The 11,119-nt window shown below is 42.1% G+C and overlaps 1 protein-coding gene across 11 annotated transcripts in view; it reads left to right on the plus strand.

The window, feature by feature from the left end:
* The window catches only part of wnk1b (WNK lysine deficient protein kinase 1b), a 66,821-nt gene extending 56,284 nt beyond the window's left edge, over positions 1 to 10,537 (plus strand). For 5 of the 11 annotated variants that reach the window (XM_058077899.1, XM_058077892.1, XM_058077901.1 and 2 more), the window contains 16 exons: positions 45 to 376; positions 549 to 610; positions 1,024 to 1,083; positions 2,539 to 2,625; positions 2,696 to 2,732; positions 2,811 to 2,884; positions 2,963 to 3,220; positions 3,305 to 3,561; positions 3,635 to 3,710; positions 3,803 to 3,935; positions 5,879 to 6,076; positions 6,262 to 6,354; positions 8,305 to 8,346; positions 8,542 to 8,708; positions 8,772 to 8,825; positions 8,932 to 10,537. In XM_058077899.1, coding sequence (XP_057933882.1) covers positions 45 to 376; positions 549 to 610; positions 1,024 to 1,083; positions 2,539 to 2,625; positions 2,696 to 2,732; positions 2,811 to 2,884; positions 2,963 to 3,220; positions 3,305 to 3,561; positions 3,635 to 3,710; positions 3,803 to 3,935; positions 5,879 to 6,076; positions 6,262 to 6,354; positions 8,305 to 8,346; positions 8,542 to 8,708; positions 8,772 to 8,825; positions 8,932 to 9,321 — 2,320 coding nt within the window. In that variant the 3' untranslated portion in view covers positions 9,322 to 10,537. Of the gene's footprint in view, positions 1 to 44; positions 377 to 548; positions 611 to 1,023; positions 1,084 to 2,538; positions 2,626 to 2,695; positions 2,733 to 2,810; positions 2,885 to 2,962; positions 3,221 to 3,304; positions 3,562 to 3,634; positions 3,711 to 3,802; positions 3,936 to 5,725; positions 6,077 to 6,261; positions 6,355 to 8,304; positions 8,347 to 8,541; positions 8,709 to 8,771; positions 8,826 to 8,931 lie in introns of those variants that run through there. The other 6 variants (XM_058077895.1, XM_058077896.1, XM_058077898.1 and 3 more) reach the window with 6 other exon arrangements.
* The last annotated feature ends 582 nt before the right edge of the window (positions 10,538 to 11,119 follow it).

The following is an 11,119-nucleotide window of genomic DNA, read 5'->3' on the forward strand; positions in this document are numbered from 1 at the left end:
TATTCAAGAGTAAAGATGCCCTTACTGAGTTGCGTTCTTCCCAGGTGTGATCCATCCGTGGAATGTCAAAGCAAACCGGACGACATCCAAGCCCTGGAGAAGAAGCTGCGCTCTCTCTTCATGGACCTGGGTGGAGGGGCGGTGGCCCCCACCCAGGGAGGAGACCTGCTGCCCGACGCTACCTCAGCAGCCTCAGTCGGGGGGACCTCGTCACCGCTGGGCACCTGCTCTACCTCCACATCTGTCGGCACGCCCACCCCCAGCCAGGCAGCCAATAATCCCTCTCCTCCTCAGCCTCCTACCAGCCTGGCGCTGGGATCTCCTGCTCCCACACAGCAGGGGTCGAACACACCCATTTCCACTCCCGCAGTACCAGGTATGATCTTAGATGTGTGGGCCCCCACCCTTGCCTATCTAATGCTATTGTCAAGCTAAATGTTTGTACTATTTACTGGACTACTGTATATGGGTCCTCACATGAGGCCTTCAAGTGCATTCAGTGTTTGGTAGTCAAGCTGTTTTTAATTTTTATCCCCACACCCCCCCAGTAAACACAGCCACCAACTTCGGCCAGACCACTCCATCCAAAACCCCCCTATCCAGGGTACCGGTGAGTGACTTCCATTCCATTCCATTCCAAAAAAAAACCAAAAAAAAACTTAAACTGTATTATGGAAAGCAGGAAGTGAACAAATGTAACAGTTACTGATTGTAAAAGTACCAGATGGAGGGGTAGGATCTAATAAGCTTTGCTTCTTCCTACTCCTTTTGGACATGTGGAACTGTGAACTGATTATGTGATGCATTCAATTGTAATCTGATGCATGTTCAAATGAAATGAAACTATTACCATTAGCATTAGCATTACCGTGGTCGTGCACATGATGCCGATTAACATCTCCCATACTTTTATCCAATTTCCACTTCACTTCCTCATCTTGCATGCAAGTCCCTTTTAATGTTCACTGACAAGAACGTTATTTTTCCCTCCTCTGGCCCTCTTTTTCTCTTCGTCTGGATTAGGCCTCCTCTACTCCTCCTTCAGAACTCCTGCCATCCCTCCCTGGACCATGTCTCACTCAGGTGTTTTTATTTGTCTCTGTCTTACTGCTTTTACTAACAGAGAGTGTTTTGTTGTGTCGGTAACATGCCCTCATGAAATGACATTCAAATGAACGAACCTGGCGGCCATAGAGGCACAAAAAAAAGGTGAAAGCATCAATGAATGGGCTTTTATTTTCTAGCATCTGTCTAAAAACAGTCTTCCATTCACTCCTTGGCTGTTATGCAACTCCTGTGGGAGACAAGTGGTTCAATCTGGTTGAATCTTGCTGTGCTACAAAGAAAACATAGAAGACATCCCTGCACGGTGGTCGAGTGCTTAGCGTGCAGACCTCACAGCCCTGGTTTTCTACCAGGGTTCAATTCCACCCTGGGCCATTTTTGTGTGGAGTTTGCATGTTCTCTGTGGGTTTTCTCCGGTTCCCTCCCACATTCCAAAAACATGCTAGGTTAATTAGCGACTCCAAATTGTCCATAGGTATGAATGTGAGTGTGAATGGTTGTTTGTCTATATGTGCCCTGTGATTGGCTGGCCACCAGTCCAGGGTGTACCCCGCCTCTCGCCCCAAGACAGCTGGGATAGGCTGATGAATGAATGAAAGAATGAATGAATGAATGAAGGAAGGAGTGAAGGAAGGAGTGAAGCAAGGAAGGAAGGAAGGAATGAAGGAAGGAAGGAAGGAATTAATGAATGAATGAAGGAAGGAAGGAGTGAAGGAAGGAAGGAGTGAAGGAAGGAGTGAAGGAAGGGTGGAAGGAAGGAAAGAGTGAAGGAAGGAAGGAAAGAGTGAAGGAAGGAAGGAGTGAATGAATGAAGGAAGGAAGGGGTGAAGGAAGGAGTGAAGGAAGGAAGGAGTGAAAGAAGGAGTGAAGGAAGGATGGAAGGAAGGAAGGAATGAATGAGTGAAGGAAGGAAGGGGTGAAGGAAGGAATGAGTGAAGGAGTGAAGGAAGGAAGGAGTGAAGGAAGGAAGGAGTGAAGGAAGGAAGGAAAGAAGGAAGGAAGGAGTGAATGAATGAATGAAGGAAGGAAGGAGTGAAGGAAGGAATGAGTGAAGGAAGGATGGAAGGAAGGAAAGAGTGAAGGAAGGAAGGAAGGAAGGAAGGAAGGAAGGAAGGAAGGAAGGAGTGAATGAGTGAAGGAAGGAAGGGGTGAAGGAAGGAATGAGTGAAGGAGTGAAGGAAGGAAGGAGTGAAGGAAGGAATGAGTGAAGGAAGGATGGAAGGAAGGAAAGAGTGAAGGAAGGAAGGAAGGCAGGAGTGAATGAATGAATGAATGAATGAAGGAGTGAAGGAAGGAAGGGGTGAAGGAAGGAGTGAAGGAAGGAGTGAAGGAAGGAAGGAAGGAAGGAAGGAAGGAAGGAAGGAAGGAAGGAAGGAAGGAAGGAAGGAAGGAAGGAAGGAAGGAAGGAAGGAAGGAAATGAATCCAATGGAATACATTGTGGTCATCTGAAAGCAGTTTTTCGGTCTGTGCAGTCCCAGCAGCCTTTAGAGGATCTGGACGCCCAGCTGAGAAGAGCCCTGAGTCCTGAGACGGTTCCTGTCAGCAGCACACACTCCCAGGTACACAAACACACACGTTGTACACACTTTGACACGCTGATAATTTATGTCCTCCATTTTGTTACCTCAGGCTACCCAAGGGGTCATTCCTCTGGCAGGACAAGGAAGTACGTTCATCTAAACTTCATGTGATGGTCAATGCTGGTTTCTGTTGTTTAGTCGCTGACTCGGGTTCTACTGTTTAGTTCCTTTCTCTCTAGACGGAGATGCCACCTCGTCTCCTGCTCCTCCAGGTGGAATTCAACTTGGGAGATTCCAGGTTTGGATTCCCCTCCAAACTCATCCACTTTCCACTTCTTGCTCCATCTCATCTTCCTATTTTTCCTTACCTCCTCAGGTGTCACGAGCCGCCGAGGAGCCACCAAGCCAGCACCTGCCCTGCACGGAATCCTCCTCGACTACATCATCCTCCTCCTCCACATCCTCCTCCTCCTCGAATCTCTCCAGCCCGGAGAACACGTTGCACAAGGGTTCCTCCACCCCTCTGAGAGCAGGAGGAGCACAAGGTGGAGATGACGTAGATGGACTCCCTCCGAACCACCGCCCGTCCCCTCTCGCTTCACCGAAACCTGCCACCACCATTGGACGCTTCCAGGTATGAATATCTATTTCCTGGGTAGAACAGTGCCATCTAGTGGTCAAATGAGAAATACAACTAAAGCAAATCCACATCCTGCAGGTCACCACCAACCACGAGGCAAAAGTGGGCCGATTCTCCGTCACTCGGGCTCCAGAGTCCAGGCAAAGCCCTCCACCCGCTTCCCAGGCTTCTAACGGGCCCACCAACCCCGGAAGTCCAGACGCCGCCCCCAAAGCCTCCCTGCTCGGCGTGAACAGCAGCAACTCCTTCAACAACTCCTCCTACATGAGCAGCGACAATGACTCTGACTTGGAGGATGAGGACTTGAAGTGGGAGGTCCACCGCCTCCGAGAGAAGTGAGGCGTCCTCGATATCTTCTCCCCACTTCCTGTTCAAGCTAACTGATCCTCCTCCATTGTATTCCACCAGACACTTGCAGGAGATTCAGGCTCTTCACTCACGCCAGAAGGAGGAAATTGACTGTCTGTTCACCAGGCTGGGCAAGGTAAGCTGACATGTTTGTGTAGGTTCACACATCCTACACACACACACACACACACACACACACTCGTAAAAGCTCCATCCTTTGTGGTGTAGGTTCCTCCACCTGCCGTTCTCCCTCCCATCATCGCCTCGGCTGCAAGGAGGAGGCGACCCACCAAGAGCAAATCCAGCAAATCGTCCAGAACCAGCTCCTCCTCGCAGGGTAGCAAGAGTCCACTCCAGCCAGGTGGGCTCCCTCGCACTCCTTCGTCACTCCTTCGTCAAATAATAAGTGAATAAATTCAGGATGAATGATATCAGACACTGGTAGTCATTAAATAATAATATATGAATTAAATTAGGATAAGTGATATCAGACATTCATATTTATGAAATAATGATAAATGGGTAAATTCAGGATAAGTGATATCAGACTTTGTGCTGTTCATGAAATAATGGTAAGTAAATAAATTCAGGATAAGTGATATCAGACACCATGGTATTCATGAAATAAGTCCAAAAAATGTAGGATAAGTGATATCAGACACTATGATATTCATTAAGTAATGATAACTTAATTAATTCAGGATGAATGATGTCAGACACTGGTATTCATTAAATAATAAGTGAATAAATTCAGGATAAAGGATATCAGACACTGGTATTCATTACATAATGATAAGTGAATAAATTCAGAATGAATGATATCAGACACTGGTAGTCATTAAATAATAATATATGAATTAAATTAGGATAATGATATCAGACACTCATATTTATTAATAATGATAATGATTAATGGGTAAATTCAGGATAAGTGATATCAGACACTGTGGTGTTCATGAAATAAGTGAAATAATGTAGGATAAGTGATATCAGACACTATGATAGTCATTAAATAATGATAACTTAATTCAGGATATCAAACACTAGTAGTCATTAAATAATGATGAGTGATTAAATTCAGGATCAATGATATCAGACATTGGTTTTGATTAAATAATGATAAGTGAATAAATGTCAGGATGAATGATATCAGACACTGGTAGTCATTAAATAATAATATCTGAATTAAATGATAAGTGATATCAGACACTCATATTTATTAAATAATGATTAATGGGTAAATTCAGGATAAGTGATATCAGACACTGTGGTGTTCATGAAATAAGTGAAAAAAATGTAGGATAAGTGATATCAGACACTATGATATTCATTAAATAATGATAACTTAATTAATTCAGGATATCAGACACTGGTATTGATTAAATTATGATAAGTGAATAAATTCAGGATGAATGATATCAGACACTGGTAGTCATTAAATAATAATATCTGAATTAAATGAGAAGTGATATCAGACACTCATATTTATTAAATAATGATTAATGGGTAAATTCAGGATAAGTGATATCAGACACTGTGGTGTTCATGAAATAAGTGAAAAAAATGTAGGATAAGTGATATCAGACACTATGATATTCATTAAATAATGATAACTTAATTAATTCAGGATATCAGACAATGGTATTGATTAAATTATGATAAGTGAATAAATGTCAGGATGAATGATATCAGACACTGGTAGTCATTAAATAATAATATCTGAATTAAATGAGAAGTGATATCAGACACTCATATTTATTAAATAATGATTAATGGGTAAATTCAGGATAAGTGATATCAGACACTGTGGTGTTCATGAAACAAGTGAAAAAATGTAGGATAAGTGATATCAGACACTATGATATTCATTAAATAATGATAACTTAATTAATTCAGGATATCAGACACTGGTATTGATTAAATTATGATAAGTGAATAAATTAAGGATAAGTGATATCAGACACTGGTATTCATTAAATAACGACGAGATTAAATTCAGGTGTAAAGTAGACTCATATCGATGCATTGTTTTTTTTCTCTTCATGTTGAGATGTTCATAATCACGTATGAAATTATGCAATCCTTTAACGTACGCCGTGTGTGTTTACATGTCTGCTTGGTTCCACGTGCATGTGGTTGGGTGCTACGCAGGCTCGGAGCTTGAACATTTCTGACTCTGCCTTCCATGTGTCTTTTCCTGTCTTTGTGTGTGTTGTTGTGTTTTGTGTGTTGTGTGACTGCCGGCTGTTGTGTCGCCTCCTTCCTGCTCCTCCCTGCCTCTCGCCGCCACTCCGCTGTTTCCAGGCAGCACTTTATCCGCCCAGAGCGTCCCGACCATGCACCCGGGCCAGCTGGCTCAGTTAGCGCCAGGATCGGCAAGCGATGGCGGCGGCGGCATCCAGTTCCAGCCTCTCAAATCGGGTCCCTCCAGTGACAACGTGTGTTCTACATACACCAGTGAAGCGGCTCTTTCCGTGCCCAGCTTGTGTGCTCCCACCCCAGGTATCAAACCCGGCATCAAAAACAAAACAAACCCCCGTCATGGCGCCCTTGCATGCAAGTGTGACCTCACAATGTCCCTCACTTCCTGTATCTGTCTCTCTGTGGTAACTTACATTCTTCTGTCTTTTCCTCCATCTTTTTTTGTTGCACTCTCCATCCTCCTCTTCCCATCTTCCCTCACTCAGGCTGTGTAAAGTTCAGCTGGGGGTCGGAGCGTCTGCCCTTCAAGCCCGGCGGGCGGAGGACGCGCTTTCTGAGTACGCCCTGCTTGGCTCTTTGTGTGTAAAAAAAAACGCTTCATTTCTTTGCTCTTAAACCTTCTACGTATATGTCGTCTGTCCTCTTTGCTTTATGACTTGTCCAACCATCTCAACTATAGGATGTCAGATATTACAAAATAGCAGTTTCTGGTTAGTGTAGTTTCTGTCGCCCCCTGCTGGACATGCAGATTATAACGAGCTTTATAAGAGCTTTTTAAGGATGTCAGACATTACAAAATAGCAGTTTCTGGTTAGTGTAGTTTCTGTCGCCCCCTGCTGGACATGCAGATTATAACGAGCTTTATAAGAGCTTTTTAAGTATGGAGGACCAAAATTGCCAAAATAAAAAATAAATACATAAATAAAGGTATTTTAAAAAAAAGTTTAAAAATAAATATAAATGGAAATAAAAACAAAAATAAAAAATATTTATGTATATTTTTATTTTTTATTTATTTCAATTTATATTTAAAATAATAAATAAATAAAAGTGAAAATAAAAACAAAAATGAAAAAAAAATCAAAACATTAAATACCAAAAAATAAATATAAATGGAAATAAAAACAAAAAAATATATATACATATTTTTTTATTTTTGTTTTTATTTCCATTTATATTTATTTTTTATTTTGGCAGTTTTGGTCCTCCATATTTAAGGATGTCAGACATTACAAAATAGCAGTTTCTGGTTAGTATAGTTTCTGTCGCCCCCTGCTGGACATGTAGATTATAACGAGCTTTATAAGAGCTTTTTAAACACATTTAAACACTAATATATTTTGTCACTTATGTGATTTTTATTATTTAAATCAGGCGGTAATAAGGTGTTAGAGTGCCACCTGGTGGCTCGGCATGTGCATGACTTCTTTTATAAAGAAATGGGGGATTTTGCTATTATTAACTTTCCTCTTGTGTTAGCTTTCTGGTATTATTTCTTATGTATTAAATCAGCTATAAAATACACTAAAAACAATAAGTTACCATCAAATTTGCTTCTTATATCTTGGTTACCTTCTTAGGCTTCCTCATCCATGAAAATGTTGGTTTTAATACTTTTGGTGTGGCCATTTTTGTCACTATACCCCTAAATTTTTATTTCTAAAAATGGTAAAATGAACTTCAAAAGAATCATATTAATAATTATTAATAAATTATTAATAATTTTAATAAAATTATTTTTTACCTGGCTATTACTGAGTGCTACTAAATAGCTTAAATCAATTACTTTTATTTATTTTCTCATTTTAGTATTAATCACTAAAGAAACATCTATGGTGTTGGGGTGAATTTTGACCCATATATATTAATGTCGGGGGGCACGGCGGTCTAGTGGTTAGCGCGCAGACCTCACAGCTAGGATACCAGGGTTCAATTCCACCCTCGGCCATCTCTGTGTGGAGTTTGCATGTTCTCCCCGTGCATGCGTGTGTTTTCTCCGGGTACTCCGGTTTCCTCCCACATTCCAAAAACGTGCTAGGTTAATTGGCGACTCCAAATTGTCAAAATATTGCTTTATAGTCATATTATTATAACCGGGTCCAAACCGACCCTAACAATACAGTGGTCATAATTTCAACCAAACCATTTTAAAATGTAGTAAAAAAAAATTTTTTTGTTTTATTTTGTTGAAATAGAGTTTCCTGACAAAGTCAAAAAGCCTTGATGCAATAAACAAATATTATGTGATTCATTTTATGCATTAAAATTAAAGTAAAACGGGTCGGTGACGATACTAACACAAGAGGAGGGTTAAATCTTGTAGGTTGATACATTTTTAATTAATAGTTTTTGCTCTTTTGTTAGTTTTTCGGTCTTTCTCGATGCTCCTTTTATTGTAAATTATTATTATTATAAGTTTACCGATACGTTCATGTGGTTTTATGGTGTTACTGGTTGTCATGGTGCAGGTTTTTAACTGTCCCCTTTCTCCCAATCCGCCCGTTCTTCATGCCTTCTGGTCCACGCAGGGAAGATGGTGAAAAAAGTCTGCCCCTGCAACCAGCTCTGTAGTAACTATCACTCTCTTTTTGGTCCTTCCATCCATCCTGGTGCAATGCAATTCACACATGCATGAGCGAACGCACACTAACTAGTACACAGCTGAGCGTCTGTTGTCATGGAAACCACCATCATCTCGCTTCCATTCTCTCCATCTCGCCGCGGTTGGAGCTCCTTTTAAATAATCGAAATGTGCGTCCTCACAGGGACCAACAGCACCAACGCAGTGAGCGGTTCCGGACCCCTGTGTCCGAGCCAGGGGGGCTCCCAATGTCTGAACTTGTCGGCCCCCCACCAGCGGAAAGGCACGTTTACTGATGACCTCCATAAACTGGTGGACAACTGGGCCAGAGACGCTATGAACCTCTCACAGGTATTTTTTTAATGTAAAGAAACGTACATAAGATTGTGTTGTTTATGTTCGTGGTGCTTTCAGGGTAAGAGGAGTTCCAAGCAGCTGCAGGCGCCAGCACCGGGACACAGCTACGAGGTAAGGTATCTAATACATTATTTTTATTTTTTATTATTGGTAAATATCATATTTATATGAATGTTCATTAATTAGAAATGGAGGAATTAATTAATCGCCTCTCCAGGTGATCCAGTCAGCCACCCTGGGCAGGAAGTACTCCGCCCCGAGCCAGCTACTCACAGGCTCCGCCCACCTCCCCTCCAACACGGCGTCCACTACCTCTTTGGCCACCGCCCGCAAGGGCTCGCTGTGCCAACCCAATACCTCCCCCGCGCCGCCCCACTTCATCCCGTACGTGCCCGCCCCCGCCTACACCGCGCAGTGGTCCGGACCCGCTCAGGGGGCACTCGCCCCTCACGCGACGGGGCCGCCTCCGCTGGTCAGCACTTCTCAGCCGCTGAGTCCTTACCCCGCCTCAACCGGCGGCCAGATTCCGGGTCACGCCTTCACGATGAGCAGCGCTCTGCAGAAGTCTGTTAGCAGCCCCGGGGGGCCGAATATGAGGACCACGTAGGGGCTCCTTTTCGCTTGACTGGACTTCATCAGCTGGATATGATGATAATGAGGAGCAGAATTGGGAGCGGGAGTGATGCATCTCACCTTTTTCTTCTATCTTTGTGTTTTTTGCCAAAAGAGTCCAAAGAGCGGAACAAAACGAAAAAAAAAACATTGATGGTTCTTGCCTGATTTAAATACTACAATGTGCAATGTGTGTATAGAAGACAATTTTTAGAAAGAGAACCGACGATGAAACGGAAACGGAAGTATAGAACGTAAACACGGAAGCCGGGCCTGACTCCGCCCCTTTCTGCGCACCAAGCAATAACATCACGACGAGCACGAGAGCTCCGGAACATCCAAAAGAAAAGTGGCCTTGTCATCATAACATCTTGTATAGTTTATATTCTTATTTCCAGCTGTGATCATTCCAATCACAGATGTGGATATTAATTATTTAAATGAAAAAACAACAACACTGTGATCATTGTGGCTTGGCGGGAAAACATCACAAAAACAACGGAAATGCCTTAATCAACAATTAGCTACCGTTTGCTAGCTACTTCTTTTTTCGACAGTACTTACATTTAAGACACTTTAAAAGTTTAGCCCTGTTAGTTAAATGTGAATGTACAAAACAGCTGTTTAATTAGCTTTCTGGTGCCTTGCTTAGCGTCCCCACCACCCCCCCGTTTTCGAACACTGGAGAAGCACACTAGGACCACGACAGATTTGTAATGGCGGAAACGGCGAGGATTGTATTGGTGATACTTACCTCCATACTGTGATGCTTTTTTTTAATTAGTATTATTATTATTTACGTTCGGCTCACCCACTTGTGCTTCGTTACTGTGAACAGGCATTGTTAGCATTAGCTTACACAATAGGCACATTCTCACATACTCACCTTTTTTTCTCCTCCCCACGATAGAAGCGTTAAAATCCCTCAAATGTTCCAATATTCGATGTCTTGATGATGTATTTCCATTCTTTTATTTTATGTTGTTTTTATCTGCTGTTTTATTGTGTGCAGCAGCACCCAAGTCAATGTTTGATTTCTCTCATTAGACACATACAAAAAATGACAGAACACGCGTGGAGTCTCATCAGCAGGCCTTTAACGGTTCATGTTTTGCACTAAGAGAGTGTTCCGAGCTTCATATGAAAATAAATACAATGACATTTGTTACTTTATTTGTAAAAGAAAACTTAATAAAAGTTGTTTAAATGAATAGCCGGAAGTTAATGTCTACATCTTTTCCGGTGTTTTTTTTATTTGTAGTACTAACCTTGTCCACACGATGTCGCCAAAACACATGAATTAACTGCTGATTGATTCAATTACTAGACGTACCAATAAGTCAAAATACAGTTTTTTTTCAAATTAATTCGCACTCATATAGAAAATTGACACTGCCCTGTGCTTAATTGACAATATAAGACAAATGCGTGTCATGTTTGAAGGATAATGATGTGTTTGTTGTGTAAGAGGAGCTTGATGCAGGCTGATGAGGGCTGATTTAGACGTTTAACTGGTGAGTGTGTGTTTTTACTTTGTCATGCCTGCATGCTTTTCAATCACGTTTGTTTGTGTGCAGTTCCCAGTCCTTTACACCTACTTAAGCATATTGTGAATGGAGGCGTGCTTGGTTTATGGTTCTGTGTACTTTGGTGACGCAATCTAGCTTTGACCGGCAGACTTTGCTACTACGAAGCAGTAAAAGTGGCTTTAGGCTACCATTTTAGTCATACATTCCATATTTACCTATTTTACTTCTTTAACTTGAACTCACCATTCCCGGCGCTGGTTCAGG

This window comes from Doryrhamphus excisus, chromosome 7, assembly GCF_030265055.1.
Source record: "Doryrhamphus excisus isolate RoL2022-K1 chromosome 7, RoL_Dexc_1.0, whole genome shotgun sequence".
Lineage (NCBI taxonomy): Eukaryota > Metazoa > Chordata > Actinopteri > Syngnathiformes > Syngnathidae > Doryrhamphus > Doryrhamphus excisus.